Here is a 22,024-nt window from a genome sequence, read left to right on the forward strand (position 1 = left end):
TTAAACAAAATTCATTTAAAAGTATAAAATTCAATTAAAAACATGTAAACAGAAGGAAGGCCAACAGCCTTTATTGGGGTTATGCCAGGTGAAACAAAAAAGTCTTCACTTGGTCGCAAAAGAAACCAATAGAAGGAGACTAACGAATCTCCCTGGGAGGGGCTGTGGTAGAGCATCTCCTGGGCATGCAGAAGGTCCCAGGTTCAATCCCCAGGATCTCCAGTTAAACGATCTGACAGTAAATGATGCGGAGGACCTCAGCCTGAGACACTGCCGGAGTAGACAATACTGACTTTAATGGACATGTATTCATGTGAGGGAGTTCCAAAGTTTTGATGCCACAACGGAGAAAGCCCTTTCTTGGGTTGCCGCCTGTCTAGCCTCAGATGGCAACGGCAACTGAAAAAGGGCCTCGGGGAATGACCAGAGAGAGCAGGTAGGTTTCTATGGAAAAAGCAGTCCTTAAGGTATGTTGGTCCCAGACATACAGGGCTTTAAAGGTCAAAAAACAGCGCCTTGAATTAAGCCCAGAAGCAAACTGGAAGCTGGTGGAGGTGGATCAAAACTGGAGTTATATGGTCCCTATGACTCACTCCAGTCAACACTACAGCTGCAGCATTATGCACCAACTGCAGCTTCCAGACTGCGTTCAAGGGCAACCCCACACAGAGTGCATTGCAGTAATCTAATCTAGACGTTACCAGGGCATGCAACGCAGTGGCAAGATCTTTTCCGTCTAGGAAAGGCTGCAGCTGGCTCACGAGCCGAAGCTGCCCGAAAAGCACCCCTGACTGCTGCTGCCACTTCTTTATTCAACAGAATGTCCAGGTGCACCGGAAAGCTATGAACCTGTTCCTTTAAGGGAAGTGCAACCCCATTTCCTGGGTCAGACCTTCCTCTCACCAGCAGCATCTCTGCTTTGTCAGGATTAAGTTTCAGCTTGTTAGCCCTAATGCATTCCAAAACCGCCTCCAGGCATCTGTTCGTGGCTTCTGCAGCATCCCTGGGATCTGTCCAGGCAGCTGAGTGTTACCTGCATATTGGTGGTGACTCAGCCCACATCTATGGATGACCTCTCCCAGAAGCTTTATAGATGTTGAAAAAGCCTGGGGGGGTGATATGAAACCTTTGGGAACTCCCAGTACACCAACCTCAGAGAGGGCACCTAGGTACAATTATGTCAATTGTCCAGGTCCTTTCCTCATTCCAGAGGTCCTCATTCCAGAGGGCACTGACAGAGGTGCTGACCGCATCAGCAGGAAAATCCCCCAATGTCATATGAAAACCCATTGGAGCCATCCAGCTACGGGGTGGATCACCTTAACTGAGCCCCCCGCCTGCAGAGTCTTGGTACCCCTGTAAGGGGAGGGATGGTGGCTCAGTGGTAGAGCATCTGCTTGGTAAGCAGAAGGTCCCAGGTTCAATCCCCGGCATCTCCAACTAAAAAGGGTCCAGGCAAATAGGTGTGAAAAACCTCAGCTTGAGACCCTGGAGAGCCGCTGCCAGTCTGAGAAGACAATTCTGACTTTGATGGACCCAGGGTCTGATTCAGTATAAGGCAGCTTCATATGTAAGTCTAAACCCCAGGAAGCAGCGATCTGCCCATGACAAGGGGACCATCTTCAACCTCCCAACTTCAGATCACCTTCTTCCTGCCCAGAAAACAACACCAGACAATGTGTGTGACCTACATAATATGTGGGGCCTGTTATTACCTGAGGCAGCCCCATGGTTGTCAATAAACACGAAATCCTGAGCTGTTCCTTGCAAGGTAGCCTAGCCATGGTTGTTGAAGTCTCCCAAGGCAGTCAGTCTAGGAGTCCTCAACGCCACATCTGAGACCACTTTCACAAGCTCAGGCAAGGGGAACAGCTGGGCAGCAGGGTGGGTGGTACACCAACAGAATCTCAATCATGTCTCACATCCCCACCGCTAGATATACACACACTCAAACTCAGCAGAGTCTTGGACAGGGAAACAAGCCTGGGGGATAGAATCCACACAGCAACGTCACCTCTCCTCGCATCAGATCTATGCTGATGCATCACTGAGTACCCTGCGGGGCACAGTTGGGAAAGGTTAACATATATGCCTGCCCCCCAACAAGATCGCAGTGATACATGCCAGGGCGGCCCTCTCATCCAGAATTAAATCACGGATGAAGATATTGGATTTATATCCCACCCTCCACTCCGAAGAGTCTCAGAGCGGCTCACAATCTCCTTTCCCTTCCTCCCCCACAACAGACACCCTGTGAGGTGGGTGGGGCTGAGAGGGCTGTCACAGCAGCTGCCCTTTCAAGGACAACCTCTGCCAGAGCTATGGCTGACCCAAGGCCATTCCAGCAGGTGCAAGTGGAGGAGTGGGGAATCAAACCCGGTTCTCCCAGATAAGAGTCTGCACACTTAACCACTACACCAAACTGGCTCTCCTGACCGCTTTCCCAATAACTAAGTGATGGCTACCACTTTCCCAATAACTAAGCTGGCATTTAAAAGCAAGGTATTCAAGCCCAGCCAGATGGCGATACGGTCGCCAGCATCACCTTAGTAGGAAAAAGAACCAGAAGAGGCAACAGCATGCAAATGTCTTCCCCATGCCTGGCCTGTTCTACTCCTATTACTGTATCTCCCCTTCCCCCGCTCTGTTGATCATGGCACCATCCCACACCCCATTCCGCTCCCCCAAACACATCCCCAGCTGGCTGGTGAAACAAGACAGACAACCAACTTACAAAAAAAACTTCCTGATAACAACTTTCACCTGGATCTGAGTAGGGCAAACAAGGCCAGAGACCAGCCCTCGCCAAGCTCTGGGCAGAAACACAGAGAGAATGAACTCTCACCCACTATAACGCAGACATAAGACAACCAACTCTCACTTGGTGTACAACAAATAATGGAAAAGTATACTCCACTCTCCCTCCTATGTAAAAATGGAGGGCTGGGCTCAACTTCTTTCTGCGTGTGGGAAGCCACATTCTCCCATATACTACAGCCTTAATGGATGTCCAGTCCACAGGCTACAAGCCATACGGCAAGAGCTCTTTGGCTCTCACCTGAGCCCAAGTGCCTGTTTAAATAGGCCAGGTATCTGCGGAAGAGCCTGAGGTGGGGAATTCTGTAGTGCACCTATGCATCAAAATTTCATTCCAATAAGCACACTGTTATTGTGTTACAAATACAGAGGGCAAATGCCTACCCTAGCCTGGAGGAACTTCCTCCACCACTGGCGGAAGAGCCACTAAAGCTGGAGGAAGACTTCGGACTTTATTTTGTGGAATACAAGGATACAGGCCGGCATGCAGAAGAAGCTAGTTAAACCATCAGTTATATCTAACTTTCCATGGCTAATTATGGCCTTGATCGCAAGTATGAGTTGAGTTGCCAAATAACCTGGGAAAATGGTTTACTGTCCTTTTAATAGGGGTTTGATGGGACGTTATTTCACTTCATTCCATGAAAAGCTTCAGCTACTCATTTCCAGACTCTAAGCCTCTATAAAGAGTAATGTCATTTCCTCTAGATTATTGGCAACACACACACATACCCACGGCACATTTACAAGTTACACAGACAAGTGAAACCTCTATAGTTCTCTAGATGGGCACCACTACAGAGAAGGCCCTGTTCTTGTCAATTCAGGCGCCCAAAAGCAGAGGCTTCTTGTATGTCTGCAGGTCTTCCTTTGCTACTCAGCAATTTGAATATCTCCTTATTTCTGCATTCTGACTAAGCAGAAAAAAATATCTCAAATTATCACAGTCACTCCTCTCCCAAAGTCTGCCTTGTAGTCATTATGAGAATTGGAGTGGAGGCCTGCTATGGATAGCCCAGACAGGCCCAATCTCATCAGATCTTGGAAGCTAAGCAGGGTTGACTCTGGCAAGTACTTGGATGGGGAGACCTCCTTGTAATACCAGCAGTCAGGAATCAGGGGAAGACTTTATTCAGCCACCTCTCTGAATATCCTCCAGGGTCCCAGTAGGGGTCAGTCGCCAGAAGTCGTCATGACTTCCAGATGCACATACACACACACAGATTTTTAAAAAAGTGTTGGGAGTGGAGAGACCTGGATTTAAACTCCTCTCTTGCCATGAAGCTCATTAAGTGACCTTGGACCAATTGTTCTCTTTCACCCTGGCCTAGGGTTGCCAGTCCCCAGAAGAGGAAACATGACGCCTAAACAGAGACTTTGCTATGTAATGTCCCTGACACAATTACATCACTTGGAAGTAATATTATTGCATCAGGGAAGTTGTATGCAGATGTTCTGGTTTTTGAGCAAAACTCTATGGTTTAAGCCCAGTTTTATTACAGAGTTTGCCTGAAACCCAGTGTTCCCCACGTGACATCCCCAACATGTCACTTCCGGGTGACATCGCGTTGGGGGACATCACTGGAATGCCCCCCAAATTCCCATCCCACCAGAGTGACAAGGAAGAAGAAGAAGAAGATGATGATGATATTGGATTTATATCCCGCCCTCCACTCCGAAGAGTCTCAGAGCGGCTCACAATCTCCTTTACCTTCCTCCCCCACAACAGACACCCTGTCAGGTGGGTGGGGCTGGAGAGAGCTCTCACGGCAGCTGCCCTTTCAAGGACAACTTCTGCCAGAGCTATGGCTGACCCAAGGCCATTTCAGCAGGTGCAAGCGGAGGAGTGGGGAATCAAACCCTGTTCTCCCAGATAAGAGTCCGCATACTTAACCACTACATCAAACTGGCTCTCCAAGGAGATCTAGCAACACTACCCTGACCTACTTCACACGATTATCATGAGGACAGAAGGGAGAACCATGAATGCTGTTCTTTCTCATTTCCTTTTTCGTATGCCCTTATCCTAAGCTCCTCTCTAACACTGCTCCAGTTCATCTTCCCCACTCAGGCTCCAGCTGTAAATGAATATTCTTGCGATCTGGAGGGGAGGGGACATGAGAGCAGGAGACGCGAAAGGAAAAACAGTATCATTTATTCCGGCCTCCCCCCCATCAAGAAAGTCAAAAGGGGGAAAAATCTCACAAGTGGGATCCAGCATGTAAGTGTCACACCAGCAGTGTTTCCCATGCGTATTGCACAAGTGAATGCAATTCAGACTTAGCAGCATCCCTAACAAAAGCAGCTAGCCAGCACTCCCCACATCAGCTACCCGCCTGGCAAGGATGCTGTTTCCAAAGCAAAGCAGCATGTTGCATGGTCAACTATCCATGTGCTTCACCTCGCCCTGTGCTTTCCAGGACAGTCATAATGGGAAGGGACGAAGAGGGCAAATTCGTTACATTTCCTTTCCAACTATTTTGACAAGGTATGCGCTTGTCAGTTCTCCGCTCTCACTGCCCACTCTCTCGTTAGTTACGCTTACAATTCTCAACCCATGAGAAGGCAATACAATTGCCAAGAACGGACACTCAGAGGCAAAGATGGGTGTGTGTGTGTGTGTGTGTGCACAATCCTTTTCCCAGCAGATAGATTCAGGTGGGTAACCGTGTTGATCTGAATCAGCAGGACAAAGTTTGAGCCCAATGGCACCTTTAAGACCAACCAAGTTTTATTCTGAGCATAAGCCTTCATGACAGAGCATAAGCTTTCAGAACAGAACTTTGTCGATCTTAAAGGCGCCGCTGTTCTCAAACTCTGTCCTTCTCCCAACAGTTTTCCACCCCCACCCTCAAGATTGGGAACCGGGTGTTTCCTCATATCTTTTAGCTCTGCCAGGCTCAAAGCCGAGCAGCAGCTGTCATGTAAGCCAGGTCCAGATCTGAGCAACCCTTTGGCCAGAACCGTCATCCAGTCCCACCGTCCTTCCCTTTCTCTCCGAATTCCTCCAGGCGGAGCAGCCACCTATTCCAGTACTGAGAACACAGTTCAGGGTCCATGAAGTGAGGATGGGCAGGAGAACCGTCTTTGTAGGCGACCACGATGAGTCCACTGTCAACCTGAGATTGAGAGGAAGTTGTTCAGCATCAGATTTGCAGTTTCTGTTGCCTTCTCTTTATACAAGGGAAATGCCCAGCAAGTAGCCAAGATATCCCTGGAGTAGCTGTCTAGGGTCCTGCTCAGGCTTAAGCACTCTCATTTACCCTTTGCCTTGACCTACCAGAGCTGACAAAAAGTTGCCCCCTTTCCTTAGCATGAACTGAGACACTTTGTGCATACAGCACACTGGCTCCAGTACTTCTCAGAAACTTTTATAAGCTTGACAGGTATTGTCAACGTTCTGTGATCTCCAGCCTAAACTTCCATAAACTGTCTTGAGCTCTGGTTGATACCAAGTGGGCTCCCTCAAGCAGGGGAAATGTCTATTAGGTGGCAACCTGAGGATCACAGCTGGTGCACGGGGACATATGAGGGAGAGATAACTCTTAAAATACACGGGTCAGTCTTATTCAGAATACCACAGAACAAGAGATTCTGTTCCAGGGTGCTGATGAAAAGCATCAGGTTCAAATGCAACTTTTGCACTAAGAAGAGTATGTTTACTGACCTGGAAGTCATAATTAGCATCATGGTTAACAGCTCCTACGTATGCCGCAATCTGCAGCGGGTTGTCAAATGTATTCCGAAGAAGTGGCTTTGTTTTCCCTGAAGTCTTCCAGTCGATGACACATAATGTTCCTCTGTTAAATGTGGTATAAAACATAATTCATCTAGCAATACGGCCACAAATTTTCAAGACCAGCCACTGATCGGGGATGTCATGTCTGAAATCTCAATGGGCACCAACTGCAACTGCAAGGGGGGCACCTGCACTCCTCTCCAGGCCCAAGCAAGTGCCCCTGGTGTGCTTGCTGAGCCCCAGAGGCAGATGTCTCACTGCTTTTCAGATGACTTCTCAGCCAGTTGCAGGTTCAGGGAGAGTCTCCACCCATCTGAGATTCCCCCCCATCGCTAAGAGGAGCTCTCCCACGGGGACTAATACCATTTGCAAGGATGTCAGAGTGCCCTTTTTCTCCAGCCACTCCTGAAACATGCAAATGCTACCTCAGCAAGATTAATTAGACCACTTCCTTGGTTATGAGGGCCAGCAACTCCGTCCAGTGACCAAGCAACATGCTGCTTCAAGCTCTGTTTCAGCCATACGTGACTGAGAGAGTGTGTGCAAATGTTAATATTGACAGTCTTCATTTACTCATTTAAAACATTTATTAGCTGCCTTTGTCCCAGGAGGAACTCAAGGCGACTTGCAATACAAATAAAACAATTGCAAATGAGTCTTGTGATCCAGTGGAGAGTTTAAGCACACTTCCAATTTGACTGCACTGCCCCTTAACTTTTTTGAAGCAACCTCTAGATTCACAGCCTGCCCTATACTGAAAACCCAAAGAGGGCAGAGCTAGACACTCAAGAGCCTTGTCATCCTGTAACCCCTGTCATCCTGCTCCCATTTAAGCTTAAGCACACACAGAAAAGCAGGATTCGAAATGGATCATGTATGCTGTAAATTGATCAGAGCAAAAACCCATCTTAAACATAAGCTCATCAGTAAAGCACCATGGACGCTCAGAACCATAACATTAGCCTACTCATCTGCTTCAAGGATTTGGCGTAGTGACATTTTTAAAAAGTGTAACAACAACTAATAAGACTTAAATCCCTTAGCAATAATGGCATTTTGCAATTACTGGTTAAGCATGTTTTTGATGTAAAGGCAAATTTTAAAATATCATTTCTTCCCCATAACCCCTACAGTTTGGTGTAGTGGTGAAGTGTGTGGACTCTTATCTGGGAGAACCGGGTTTGATTCCCCACTCCTCCACTTGCACCTGCTGGCATGGCCTTGGGTCAGCCATAGCTCTGGCAGAGGTTGTCCTTGAAAGGGCAGCTGCTGGGAGAGCCCTCTCAGTCCCACCCACCTCACAGGGTGTCTGTTGTGGGGGAGGAAGGTAAAGGAGATGGTGAGCCGCTCTGAGACTCTTCGGAGTGGAGGGCGGGATATAAATCCAATATCTTCTTCTTCTTCTTCTAAACCTTTGCTGCCATTACTGAAATGTTTCCCCTGGAAACAAACCTGTTATTGCCCTCCAGCAAAAAATACATTTTCTGTCCTATTGGCTAAAGCTGTATTCTTTCTCACACTTCACATTACAAAAGGTAATGGAGGATGACCACCACCACCCCAGTTCCAGTGAGCCATGAACATCTAGGTTTATGCTGCATATAAGCATGCGGACTTGTTTGGTGTATTGGCACGCACGGGAAGAAACGCGTCACAAGGACCACGCACACTTCTGCAGTCAGAGTTACACTGAGGCCCATGCAGGATTCCTGCCAACAGGGCAGGAAGGTATGATTTAGAAACCATCAACAGAACCTGACCTCTCAAGTTTATTTTTTTTTTAATTTTTATTTATTTATTTATTTACTTTAAATTTCTATCCTGCCCTCTCCGCAAGCGGACTCAGGGCAGCTAACAATATTCATATTTACAAGTTAAAACTAATAAAACGTAGTTACAATTCAAAACCATTTTGTGGTGCTGTACCACTGCAATACAAGCGAGTTCTTCTTTTCTGATGGTGATCAAACAGCAACTCTATAATGATGTGGAGTGGCAGTTCTCTCCCGGCTAGATATCAAAGGCCTGTTGGAACAATTCCGTCTTCCAGGCCCTGCGGAAAGTAGAAAGATCCCACAAGGCCCTTATGGCCTCCTTGAGAGTATTCCACAGTTCTGGTGCTGCCACCGAGAAGGCCCTAGCCCGTGTCAAACACAACCTAACCTCCTTTGGTCCAGGGATGGACAGTAGATTTTTTGTCCCTGAACGCAGTGCTCTCTGGGGAACATGTGGAGAAAGGCGGTCCCACAGATAGACAGGCCCCTGACCATAGAGGGCTTTAAAGGTCAATACCAACACCTTGAAACGAACTTGGAACACAATAGGTTGCCAGTGCAGCTCTTTCAGCACCGGCTGAATGTGCTCCCATCGCGGGAGCCCCATTAACAGCCGTGCCGCGGCATTCGGCACTAGCTGTAGTTTCCGAGTCAGCGTCAAGGGTAGCCCCATGTAGAGAGCATTACAGTGATCTATTCTTGAGGTGACCGTAGCATGGATCACCATTGCTAAGTCGTCATGCTCCAGGAAAGGGGCCAACTGCTGCACCCGCCGAAGATTTCTATTTTTAAATTTATTTCCCCCCTAAGAAACAAATGACATTGTTTCTTACATGGAGAAATGTAAATACATGCAAATGTAGACACCATCTCATTACAGGCTAAACCCACACTCTGCTCCTGCTAATCCCCAGAGAACAGTGGCGAATAACCCAGCCTGCTTCTACCCATACTGTACAGTGTGTCAAAGAGTGAAACCAAATGTGGAGACAAAGATCAGAATACACTGAAAACATAATCAGGCTCAGCTCATCAGTGGAACGAGAGCAAGGAGGTCCTGATGGACAAGGTTTTGGGAGAAGGCGACTGCAACAAGGCTTCTGTGTTTCTAAGTCTGCCCTGTCTGGGTCTTCAATACAAGCCAGGATATAAACCTAGAGGCAGTTTTAAAACATTAAGGCTCAGTCCAGTCAAAGTTAAGCACTTTTGTCCCATGGCTTGAACAGGAAAACGAACCATGTGGCTAATCCTGCCATGTAGCTCCATAGGACTAAAAAATGCTGAACTGTGCTAGACCATATCCATTGTGTTACTCAGCATAGGCGTCTCACCTGTACTCTGCTACACAGTCCACTAGGCCTTGATACTGAAGAGTCTCATGCTGTACTGCGCTTTCAAGGGCTCTCACTCCAGAGACATCTTGGAGCACGTGCTGTATGCTGGCTAAGTAGCCAGAGATGCTGTTGTGTTCTTCCTGCTCCTTCACAGGGTTTTCTCCAGCTAACAGTAACTCTTCCAGGGCTGCATGGAAGAGCTTACCTTGTTGAAAAATATCTGCAAAACAAGAAAAATGTCACAATCAACAGCGGGTGTTCAAGGTTATCGAGACAGGTAGGGGCCAGTTCACATTATGTTTTCAAGATTTGCTGTTCACACTGAAATTCTAGTTGCATATTTATTTGGGACACTGTTCAGAGTGATCACAGCTGATCAGCAATTATAACAAAACCCACATTTAAAACAATACACAAAAAACCCTAAGGGATTAACATAAAAACCACAGTTTAAAATCACAATACTTTAAAATTTAAAACACCTTCAAAAACAGAGATGTTTTAGCTGCTCCTCGGAAGACATGCTTCTTAAACGCATAAAAGCAGAGCTGTTGAAAAGGTGTCATCCTTCATAAAGTGATTTACTGCTTAACAACTTGCTATTAGTACAAAGTATTTCTCTTTAATATAGATTGAACGGCAGTGTTGACTTACAGAAGGTGAAAGAGTCAGTCCACTTTTTAATACAATCAATGCATTTGGATGCTTACATTTAGTGTATTCTGCAAAACCCTCTTGTCCAAGTTCCAGAATCATTTTCTGTTTCCATCTTTCCAGAAAAAAGGCCTGATCCAGAGGCATGGTCTGCTGCAGAACAGTTGTCACACTGGCCATCTTGCCCCTTTGTAAACCGATTTGCAGAGGTGGTTTGAAGAAGGCTTTCTGGAGCAGAGAGTTCTTTGCAGGATTCGTGAGTGGAACCCAGTTTCCAGGAATGCATGGGTCAGCCTCCTTAGCTAGGTGCTTACGTTTACTTACAGGTCCATAGCGCATATTGTCTTCTTCAAATAATGACTCGGGTGTTTGAGAACTATTTTTGGATGTGACACAGCGGATCAAATCTTCATACTTTTCTTGGTCAACGCATTCGTACTCACTGGTTTTCTTGTTCATATAAAGACAAGAAGAGGTGGTAAGGAATCTGCGTAGGAGTTGCTCTTTGTGGACCAGTTCTTGTGAAAACATGGCTAGCCTGCAACATTTTTTGTTTAAAAACAGAGACAGCCCCATATTGCCAAGCAATAGTTACAGATGGTTGAGTCCAGGAGATTCCTTTCTGATTTGAAAAACACGCCTACAATCTGTTACTCTAAAAAAAAAAAAAATAAATCAACAATCTGTTCAGGGGGGTAGATGCATTGGTCTGAAGCAAGATCTGGTTATCTTTGGTGCACTATTATTACACATGTGCAGAAAGAGAAAGGCAGCCCCTACCTGCATTTGCAGCTTTTGAGATACTATTAAAGGAGCCATAATTTGGATGGGTTGGTTCCGAGAAGGATCGCATTCATTCACACAGCCCACATCAAGTTTATATTTGACTTATTATCTTGTTACTCAGAAGACTGGCTCAATCCCCACAGAACCCATTTCCCACAATAACCGTAGGATCTTCCACATACGCTGACTGCCCACTTAAAGGTAATCCCCCTGTGCATGCACCAGTCGTTCCCGACTCATGGGGTAACATCACATCACAACGTTTTCATGGCAGACGTTTTACAGGGTGGTTTGCCATTGCCTTCCCCAGTCATCTACTCATTTTACCGACCTCAAAAGGATGGAAGGCTGAGTCAACCTTGAGCTGGCTACCTGAACCCAGCTTCCGCCGGGATCGAACTCAGGTCGTGAGTAGAGCTTGGACTGCAGTACTGTCGCTTACCACTCTGCACCACAGGGCAGATATGCTCATTTACAAGGCAGATACTGCCCACTTAAAGGTAAAGGTAGTCCCCTGTGCAAGCACCAGTCGTTTTCGACTCTGGGGTGACGTTGCTTTCACAATGTTTTCACGGCAGACTTTTTACAAGGTGGTTTGCCTTCCCCGGTCCTCCTACACTTTCCCTCCAGCAAGCTGGCTACTCATTTGACCGACCTCGGAAGGATGGAAGGCTGAATCAACCTGGAGCCGGCTACCCGAACCCAGCTTCTGCAGGGATCGAACTCGGGTCGTGAGCAGAGCTTGGACTGCAGTACTGCCACTTATCACTATGCATCCCGGGGCAGATATGCCCATTTACAAGGCAGATATTGCCCACTTAAAGGTAAAGGTGACTACCTGTGCAAGCACCAGTCATTTCCGACTCTGGGGTGACGTTGCTTTCACAACATTTTCACGGCAGACTTTTTACATGGGGTGGTTTGCCATTGCCTTCCCCAGTCATCTATACTTTCCCCCTAGCAAGCTGGGGACTCGTTTGACTGGCCTCGGAAGGATGAAAGGCTGAGTCAACCTGGAGCCGGCTACCTGAACCAGCTTCTGCCGGGATCGAACTCAGGTCGTGAGCAGAGTTTAGGACTGCAGTACTGCAGCTTTAGCACTCTGCGTCATGGGGCTCTTACCGGGAGCCAATACGGAACAGCGAGAAGCCTCCTCTCTTCGCCCCTCCCTCTGAGACCTCAGGACGGGCTCCCCGGCTCCGTCGCCTCCATTCTGCCCTCCCAACTCCCCTGAGAGGTCTGCTGTCAACTCCCCGCCACGCGGCCTCAGATGCCAAGCGGGAGACCCAGGGATGCTGACGTCACCCTTCCTTTGCCCTCCCTCGGAAGGAGCCCGCCTAGTGACGCTTGTCACAGCAGCCCCGCCCACAAGCGTTTCCCTTGGTTCGTTCGTTCCACGTGACGCCGTGTCCCTCCCACTCAGGGCGTGAGACTTCCCTCGCCATCTTGACTCAGGGCAGTCCCCTCGAAGGACCGGCGCTTCGTCCCAGACCCTGCGGCTCTTGACCTGGCTCCAACCAAAGATGGGACTCCCCATCTACCAGCGCTTCCCGCATGAGGCAAAACAGCACCCCCGGTTTTAAAGCAGGGCATCACTGCTTGAAAACCCGTCCCTCGTCTGTCTTTATCGTTTCTTTTTTGAATGTAGGGTTAGGTTAAACTCGAACTTCGCTCCCACAATGTTGTGTGTGTGTCCGTCCTAGGGTTGCCAATCCCCAGGTGGGGGCAGGGGATCCCCGGGTTTGGAGGCCCTCCCCCGCTTCAGGGTCATCAGAAAGGGGGGGCGAGGGAAATGTCTGCTGGGCGATCCATTATTCCCTATGGAGACATTCCCATAGAAAATAACGGAGAATTGATCCGCGGGTATCTGGGGGGGGGGCTTTTTTTTTTTTAGGTAGAGGCACCAAATGTTCAGTATAGCATCCAGTGCCTCTCCCCAAAATAACCCCCAAGGTTCAAAAAGATTGGAGCAGGGGGTCCAATTCTATAAGCACCAAAAGGTGCCCCATCCATTATTTCCTATGGGAGGAAGGCATTGAAAAGCTCCCTTCAAATGTGATGGCCAGAACGCCCTTTGGAGTTCCATTATGCTTGCCACAGCCTTGCTCCTGGCTCCACCCCCAATGTCTCCTGGCTCCACCCCCAAAGTCCCCAGATATTTCTTGAACTGGACTTGGCAACCCTAACTGCTGGGTCCTAAGCAGGGCTTTTTTTGAGCAGGAACACACAGGAACGCAGTTCCGGCTGGCTTGGCATCAGGGGTGTGGCCTAATATGCAAATGAGGTCCTGCTGGGCTTTCTCCACGAAAAGTCGTGTGAAACAATGTTGGTGTCAGGGGTGTGGCCTAATATGCAAATGAGGCCCTGCTGGGCTTTCTCCACAAAAAGCCTTGTGAAACAATGCTGATATCAGGGGGTGTGGCCTAATATGCAAATGAGATCTTGCTGGGCTTTCTCCACAAAAAGCCCTGCGTGAAACAATGTTGATGCCAGGGGGTGTGGCCTAATATGCAAATGAGGTCCTGCTGGGCTTTCTCTACAAAAAGCCCTGCGCGAAACAATGTCGATGTCAGGGGGTGTGTGGCCTAATATGTAAATGAGTTCCGGCTGGGCTTTTTCTAGGAAAAAAGCCCTGGTCCTAAGCAAAAGGCACTACAACGGTTTCGTCCCCCCCTACACCCCCGAGCTGAGGGGTTCTGGGCTGCGCTGCGCGCCTCCAGCCACGCGGGGGGTTCAAGCGATACCTGAAGAGGAGGCGCGTGTTAGAAGCCTCTCTAGGCATCACAGCGCCCTTCTCCTCGGGCCCACGGCGGGTGCGGGAGGAGGCGGGGCAAAGGGGAGGTGGGAGGAGTCCCTGGGGCGCCCGTCGTGATTTGAGGAGCCGGCGCGAGGAAGTGGCGCTGGCGACGGGTGGCTGCGGCCGGGAGACCGACTGACAGACATGTCTCTTCCTGCCGGCGCGGAGGAAGCGGTGACGAGGGAGAGTAAGGTGAGAGGCGGCTTTCACACGTGACGCAGGGGTGGAGAGAGACCCGGGTTTGTTCTCCAGGGGACGTGTCGACCGAGTGGGGCTTCTTAAAAACAGGATTCGAGTCCAGTGTGGCGCTTGGGGGGCGGGGGCTGGCTGGCTTTGCAGGCTCAGGCGGGGCTTCTTGGACTGGCTTCGCCCCGGGAAGACTTGCTGAATTGCCAGCCGAATTGACCGCCGATGTCTTATCGCCACTGAAACTTGGGCTTTCCAAAAAACGTGCCCAAGATCACTTGCAGAAAGTTGGCTAGTAGTTCTGTGTTATAAAATAGTATCCATTGCTTTTTAAATTTGTTACACATTTGGGGTAAGATAAGTTGGTTTAAAAAGCGACACTGAAGCTACAAAGAAGGAACTCTTGCTTGTGGGGAACAGCCTTAAACAGAAGATTAAAGAATTCCTGGAATGATACCAGTGGTATCTGGTACCAGTTCTGTCTCTTGGATAGAGCTGAAGACTTAAGTGGAAAAGACCTCCTCTCATTCCTGGCTTTAGATGATTGGGGTATTTATTTAAGTCTTCAAATGCCCCCAATTTATCATTTTCCTTTTTAGAGTGTTACCTGCACTGGATGTGTCTCCTGGATTTGTTTAACACAATATAGCTTGTCACTGTGGCTTTCAAGCAACTAGAAGCAGGACCTGTATTTTAATGTAGTCTATCTTTTGGGTGTCACTTATTAAGTAGTTCCATACTCTTTTCCCCTCCCCCGTAGTAACCACATGATTGTCAGTCAACAGTGAATGAGTTAAGGTTTTGCTTTTCACTTTGTAACATTTAGTTATATATTAAGTATCAGGTTGTGTTTTATGGCTGTGTTGTAGAGACAAAATCTAATCTGCCATACATTCAAGAAGAGCTGCAGGCAGTTGCATCCACTGTGTTTACAAATATGCAAATATAATCTGTATTTTGTATATGTGTGGTGTGGCTCCCACTGTTTTGGCTGAAGCAGGCCTCTACAGGAGAGATGAAGGACCAGAGAGCAAAGTGCATTGTCACTCACAGGGAAAGCACAGCAAAAATTTAATTTGTTTACTCCTGAAGGTCAATCCTGGAGACAAGGAAATGCTGAGGAATCTTACTGTCACGAGCAACAGCTGAGCAGACTTGACTATTCCACTGAATTTTTCTTGTCACCCCCTCCTACTAAGAGCTCCGAATAATGTATAAAGTTCTTCCATTTCTATCTGTTCCCGTGCCAAGCCGGTGAGAGAGATTGGGACTGAAAGAGAGACAGCACTGCCTATGCTCAGACTCAACCACCCACAGTGTAAGTGGTGATGGGCATAGCTTGCTCCCTCTTGCTTCCTGGACCATGCCAGCCAGGAGGCAGCAAAGCAGAGTGCAGTTTTGCTGAGCCCTTGCCAGCAATTATGCAGGCCCAGGAACTGATGGGTGCAGTCTGTCTTGCCAGTTTCCTCACATGCTTCTTCTCAGCACCTGAGTTGGCTTGATCAGAGACTTCCCGTGTGAAAACTCACTTTCTGCTGGGCTGCTGTCAGGCTGAGCCTCACTGAAAGAATGAGCTGGACCAAAGCATACAGGAGAAGAGGAAACATGGCAGTTCTTCTCTCACCTTTGTTTTTCTGGTGACTGAGAACAAGCTGATCTAGAGCATCCCTTTTCAGCTCAGCCTGTTCTTCCTGGCCTTGTGACCCATTTGAGAGAGGTTCAGCTTGCTTTTTTGCCGAAAGAGACAAAGCAGGGTAAGTCATTGATGAGATACTTTAGGGAGGACTGAAATCTGACAGGCAGCAGATTTGTTTATTTACATTATTTACAGTATGCCTTTCCCACAGGGACTCAGCAGATTACACATAGTAAGTACAATCAGCAAAATGATCAATAAAAAGTGTTATGGTTTTATTTTATTTATTTTACCAAATTTATATCCCGCTGTCCCCCGGCGTGCTCAGGGCAGCTTACAACAGCATATCAAACCACATAAAACATTAAAAACAGATTACACAATAAAATCAACAATTACAATTGATGTGGGATTTCTGATTTTATACAAGAAAGGGGGAAAGTGGCATGGAGTTACTTTGAAAATTTAGAAGTGGGTCCCACTTCAAAATGTTTGAGGACCTCTGGCTCCAATTCCAGAGGGCAGGTCTTCTCAGTAGCCATGATGGCTAGGCAGTATATCCTCTATTCGAGAGGCAGTATACATCCGGTCTCTTCTTCAACCCATGCGATTCTCATGCCTTTCCCACCACCACCTGCTGAAGCCTTGATCCTTTGAGGCTGAAGCCTTTTAGAAGACGGGAACAACCAGAAAAATCTGAAGCTTACTGTAAGTATTAACATGATACATTAAGATGTACAAAAATTGCATAATATGATCCTAATTACAGTAAACTATAAACAGTTTTGTAGTCTGCAGTCCCTAATCATTTATCCAAGTAAGTTAGTGAACCATTTTGTTCAGCACAACCCTGTTACCTGCATAGAAAAAGCACTCATGAACAATTGTTTTTTCCTGCAAGAATGCTGATACAGTTCTGAAATTCTGCCAAACTTCATAAACTGTGATTCAGTAATTTTATCTTCTAAGCAGGTTTTAAGACTGTGCAGTGTTCAGAAGCTAGTTGACATCACTATATAGAGACTAGGGGTTTCATCAGTGGGGTTCTTCACATCTGAATGAAGAAACATTTATTGACCTGTCAGTAGTTGGATTTCTAAGACTCATCTGCAGATGCAACTTGCAGAAGTGTAGCTGAAACAACTGAAAACAATAGTGAAAATATCTTCGCTTTCTTATTTGGCAGAAGGAAGAACAGGAAACAAGCTCAGGAAGGAAAGGGGGGGCTAGAAAAAGAGGAATAAACTGTCCTAATCTTTCTGGAAATGATTGGACTAAAATAATTGCAAAAACTTCTTAGGAACTATTGGGAAACTGCTGAGATCATCTCTTCAGATGGCTAAATGCTGCAACCGTATCTTTAGCTGGCTAAATGCAGCCGAATTAGAATATAGCAGAGGTACTAATAGCGTAAATCAGAAATCTTGCTGAAAACATGTAATTTTATTGCTTCTAAAGTAAGACCCTAGATCATGCTGAAACTAAATTCAGCGCACAGACACAGTTTCAAAAGTTAGATTCAAGTGGGTAACTGTGGTGGTCTGAAGCAATAGAACAAAGTTTTGAGTCCAGCGGCACCTTTAAGATCAACAAAGTTTAATTTTGGATATAACCTTTCATGTGTATGATGTATACGTCATCAGATTGTAAAAGCTGTAATTGATTTTGAGGATTTCTTAAATGCTCTTTTCCCCAGTCATAAATGCGATGAGGTTGAGCAGCTGCTGTGCACCAGTTTTTGGAAATGACTGGCCAACCAAGAATGAAATTACCAGTGTGGGTACTCTGGGAACTTGGGGCAATATAGCCTTTCTAGAAATTCAGTACCACTGTCAGTTCAAGAGAAATCCAGTAAAATCAACGAGTGCATTCCTCCTCCTCTCTCTCGTTAGATATTGTCAGTCAGGGTAATCAAGACCATTTGGAGCCCAAACCAGCCCTATGAGTTTGTATTGACATCGGACTAGGTTGGGGTGGCCACACTTGGTTAACATAAGAGCCACATAGAATAAATGTCAGGTATTTGAGAGCCACAAGACATGAACATCAGATGTTTGCGAGACAGAAGAAAGGCAAATAGATGGGGGAGGGAGGTAGAGGTGGAAAGAAAGCAACTTTTAAAAGCATTCTCCAAGCTGCTGACTGGCTTGGATTGGAGAAGTGAGTTTAAAGAGAGAAATGCTTTCTCCCAGCTGGCCAACGGGGCTGTGGGGGCTTCAGGAACCACATAATATGTGCGAAAGAGCCACATTCTGCTACTGAGCCACAGTTCGGTCACCCCTGGTCTAGATAATGCCTCTTCAGAGACCATATGTAGTTGTGTAGCCAGTACGCATTCTCATACCTAGCCTAAGAAAGGACTGTTAGCCACCGGCTGATAATCCTTCAGATTGTCTGTGATTGGATCAGGGTCCCGCTGCTTCCTACAGAAAGTGATTTGCATCATGCCCCCTTTTTAAGAAGTTATTTATGACCTCCTAGACCCATCTGGCAGGGAGAGAAAAGGACTCTTTTGGCTTCTGAGCATAGTTACTATGCTTGATTTCTGCTGAAAAGGTTACGTTAGGACCAGTGTTCCTTCTAAGCTGCAGAGTCTTGTGAACAAAAATTCTACTTTGTGAGCTACTAGCATTAAAGGTATGAGCTACTGCATAAATTATTGTGCTCTGGGGTTATTCTTCCTGGGCTAAGACAAAAATGTGTGAGCTGGAGGCTACAAATCTGTGAGCTAGCTCACGCTAACTCAGCTTAGAGGGAACACTGGTTAGGACTTGTGTCATTTACCCAGTAGTCACACTTGATGTGTTCTCAGTACTCCTGCAGTACAAGTATTTTCAGTAGGTTTCCAACCCCACTATTATCTCCTAGGGAGGCTTGCCTCAAGAAAAGCTAGAAAAAATTCAGGAGAGTTACAAACATCAATCTTTTACACCTTGATCACAGAAAGTGAAATGCTGAGCCAAAAAAAACCCAATAGTGTGGGCCTTGTTGATGGATTAAAGCAGTGGTCCCCAACCTTTTTGGCACCAGGGACCGGTTTCTTAAAAGATGATTTTTCCACGGACCAGGATGGCAACCTATGGTTTCAGGATGATAGAATTGTGCACTTTATTTCTAGGAAAATCATATACACACACACACACTCTCTCTCGCGCTCGCTCACGCTCTCTCTCTCTCACACACACACACACACACCCCATTTTTAACTTTAAATACAAACAGGGCTTTTTTTGTAGCAGGAACTCCTTTGCATATTAGGCTATTCACCCCTGATATAGCCAATCCTCCTAGAGCTTACAGGGTTCTTCTTACAGGGCCTACTGTAAGCTTCAGAAGGATTGGCTACATCAGGGGTGTGTGGCCTAACATGCGAAGAAAAAGCCCTGAATACAAACATACTTAAAACATTAACAGTCTTACTGATGCCCCAGTGCTGCCTGGAGTGGGGGGGCGAGGAGGTGGGAGAGGAAGGGAAACAGATCTTAAGGGCCACTGGGCTCCAGCTTACCTTTGCAAACTGAGAAGTGGGGGGGGGGGGAGAGGAAGGGAAACAGATCTTAACTCTCAAGCTAGCTTTCAGCAAGGGCCAGCATCGTAGCGCTGCCCCCAACCCAACTCAGGTGGCTCCAACTTCCTTTGCAAACAAGGGGCCGGGAGGAAGATCAGCTCTCATGCGTCCCGGTAGCCGACAGTCCACCATTACCAGTCCGTGGACCGGGGGTTGGGGACCCCTGGATTAAAGGATCTGAGGCTTTGCTGCAGGTCAACTGCACCTATATGGAGAATAATCTGACGGTGCAGTGGGTTAACTCAGCTGTGTTTGTGATAACTCTCCTTGCATTGTCGCCAGGTGCTACAGAAGGAGACCGTCCATAGAGATGTAGCTACTAAACTGACACCGCACATGAAGCAGTTTTCTCTAGTAACCTTCTACCATCTGATGTCTCAGCAAAATAAGATTATGAGTTGTTCATTGAACAGCAGGAGTAGGAGGGCTTCCCACCAACAGAGCAGATACGGCACCAACTGAAAACCTTGTTAGAATGAGTCCGGTGTTCAAAAACAATAGATATGTGTTCCTTATGCAAGCACTTAGCATGTGAGACACCTCCCAGCTGAATTCTGAGCTTCCTGCAGGATTTTTCTCCGTTTGTGGAACAGAATGCTATCTAAGAGGAAACAGATTCCTTTGTTTAGTAGCCCTTTCTTCACTAACTCCAATACATGTTTTGCCAGCAGTGTGCCTGGACAGTGTAGGTTGTGTTAACATTTGAGCAGCCAATGAATGTATTAATGAGTGCTGATGTCATATATATTGATAGTATGTGACTTCTGAAACTCAGCCAGGGTGGGTGACAAGGTTTTTTTAATTCACATTTGAATGTTTAGTAGGGAAGAAGTTAACGAAGTTCAAATGAAGTGTTTTAGTGTGTTTGAAAAGAGTGGCAAGTTGATTGTTGGAATTCATTATGCATTTCTAGAGGTGGTAGATGCCACAGACCTGCAGAGAGAGTTTACTTTAGATACCACTAAACTCTCTTTAGATGATGAATTGCCTTAAGTAAAAACACTGCGTTCGTATAAAACATTCATGAATTAAAAATACCCATTCCATTATTTGTGAGATTTTTTGTAACACATGGGCAATATATGCATGGAAGACTTCCAAAACCACATGGTACTTTTTGCATAATTTTGCTTTGGGATGTAGCATGCCTAATCAAGTACTAACTTCTGCTCCTTTTATGTAGTTCTAGTCTCGTCTGACAAGATTCTCCTTTGTAGTGTTTTGAGAACCTCTAACTTAACAATGAACGACTGGCAAAGAACATCACAGCCTCTTCATGCACCTGAGGGGAGGTTGGCTGATCCTGACAAGCTCCTACCCCCTCTCCTTGTCTCTTCTCCTACTGCAGTGTCTCAAGTGTGCGAATGGATTATGATTCAGACTTAAATTTTGTGTCACGTGAAGATATTCCTGAAAAGAAATTGCATTGCTAGTTTGAAGCTTTTTGTGAGACCTTTTGTTGGGGCTTGGTATTGTCATAATGTAGTCAGTTGCCAAAGGCATAACAATAGATTCATCAGGCAGAAAGGCCTAGTTCATGTGTGCATGTTCTGTGCTTAATTTCTGTACAGGTTGTGATTGGCAGCTAAAAATATGTGAATTAACACAAACATCATTTTGGAGTTGTGTGTAGAAGTTTAATGTTTGACATTAGTTTAGTCTGTCATGGAAGTCTTCCATAATGTTGCAGACTATGGTGAATGTATGAACGCTGACTGCGTGCAGGTATTTTTAATTTAATTTAATTTTATTTTATTACATTAAGCTTATATCCCGCCCTCTCCGCAAGCGGACTCGGGGCGGCTCACAACATTACACTGCTACCATTAAAACCAATAAAACATAATTACATATTTAAATTATTTAAAACCATTTCATGGTGCCGTGTTAATACAGTACAATATAGGTAGAGTTAACATACTGTGTTTCTCACCGGTAAGGCCTAGTTGTTGCTCTGATTCTCTTGCTCCGATTTTTGAGGTAGTGCGATGCTTCAACTGTAAAAGTTTGCAGACTCCTGCCCTGTAGAAAGTTGCAGAGCTTTCAGGATCTAATTCTATAGAAAATTCTCTTGCATAAGCGTATGCTACAGTATGGTTCCCCCTCCCTTGCTGGACTGTACAAGAGTGTTTTGAATATATGAGCACATAAAACTGCCTTACAGTGAATCAAACCCTTGGTCCATCAAAGTCAGTGTTGTCTACTCAGACTGGCAGTGGCTCTGCAGGGTCTTAGGCAGAGGTCTTTCATATCATCTACTATCAGATCTTTTAACTGGAAATACCAGGGATTGAACCTGGGACCTACATACCAAGCAGATGCTCTGCCACTGAGCCTCAGTCCCTTTGTGCTGCTGGTGATGTGCCAGGCAGTATGGGTCCTCATCCCCATAGAACCTCAACGCTGGCATATTTTCAAGTTCTGCCAGTGCAAATAGACAAATATGTCCATCCTTATTCAGTGGTAGTATGATAGTATTGTGCTATGACAGTCAGAACTGGAAGAAGACCACTGGGTCATTCTTTGCCCCAAATGATACTTCTTACCTGAAGTATCCATTTAGCCATCCTATTCTTCTTTAAAAATATCTTAAAGAAGAAGATTCTACAGGTTTACTAACCAGCCTGTCCCACTATTGCCTAGCTTTGGCTGGGGGAGATAGGTGGGTACGGGACTCCATTTGTAAAGCTTTTAGCTGCTGCAGTACAAACAGTGGCTTTATGACTGCAGCA

At 46.4% G+C, this 22,024-nt stretch overlaps 2 protein-coding genes across 2 annotated transcripts in view; one reads left to right on the forward strand and one right to left on the reverse strand.

Moving 5' to 3' along the window:
• Positions 1 to 4,955: 4,955 nt before the first annotated feature.
• MGME1 (mitochondrial genome maintenance exonuclease 1) lies at positions 4,956 to 12,433 on the reverse strand. The gene is made up of 5 exons (XM_060253898.1): positions 12,228 to 12,433; positions 10,376 to 10,974; positions 9,663 to 9,885; positions 6,485 to 6,617; positions 4,956 to 5,936 (listed from the first exon to the last, which is right to left on the reverse strand). Exons 2-5 carry the CDS (start codon positions 10,893 to 10,895, stop codon positions 5,784 to 5,786), a joined length of 1,029 nt encoding a protein of 342 aa, XP_060109881.1. The 5' UTR covers positions 10,896 to 10,974; positions 12,228 to 12,433; the 3' UTR covers positions 4,956 to 5,783.
• A 1,507-nt stretch (positions 12,434 to 13,940) lies between these two features.
• Positions 13,941 to 22,024, forward strand: part of SNX5 (sorting nexin 5) — a 37,293-nt gene continuing 29,209 nt past the window's right edge. Inside the window, exon 1 of the mRNA XM_060254356.1 lies at positions 13,941 to 14,094. Within this exon, the coding sequence (XP_060110339.1) occupies positions 14,047 to 14,094 (48 nt within the window). The 5' untranslated portion in view covers positions 13,941 to 14,046. The remainder of the gene's footprint in view (positions 14,095 to 22,024) is intronic.

This window comes from Heteronotia binoei, chromosome 14 (assembly GCF_032191835.1).
Source record: "Heteronotia binoei isolate CCM8104 ecotype False Entrance Well chromosome 14, APGP_CSIRO_Hbin_v1, whole genome shotgun sequence".
Taxonomy (NCBI): Eukaryota; Metazoa; Chordata; class Lepidosauria; order Squamata; family Gekkonidae; genus Heteronotia; species Heteronotia binoei.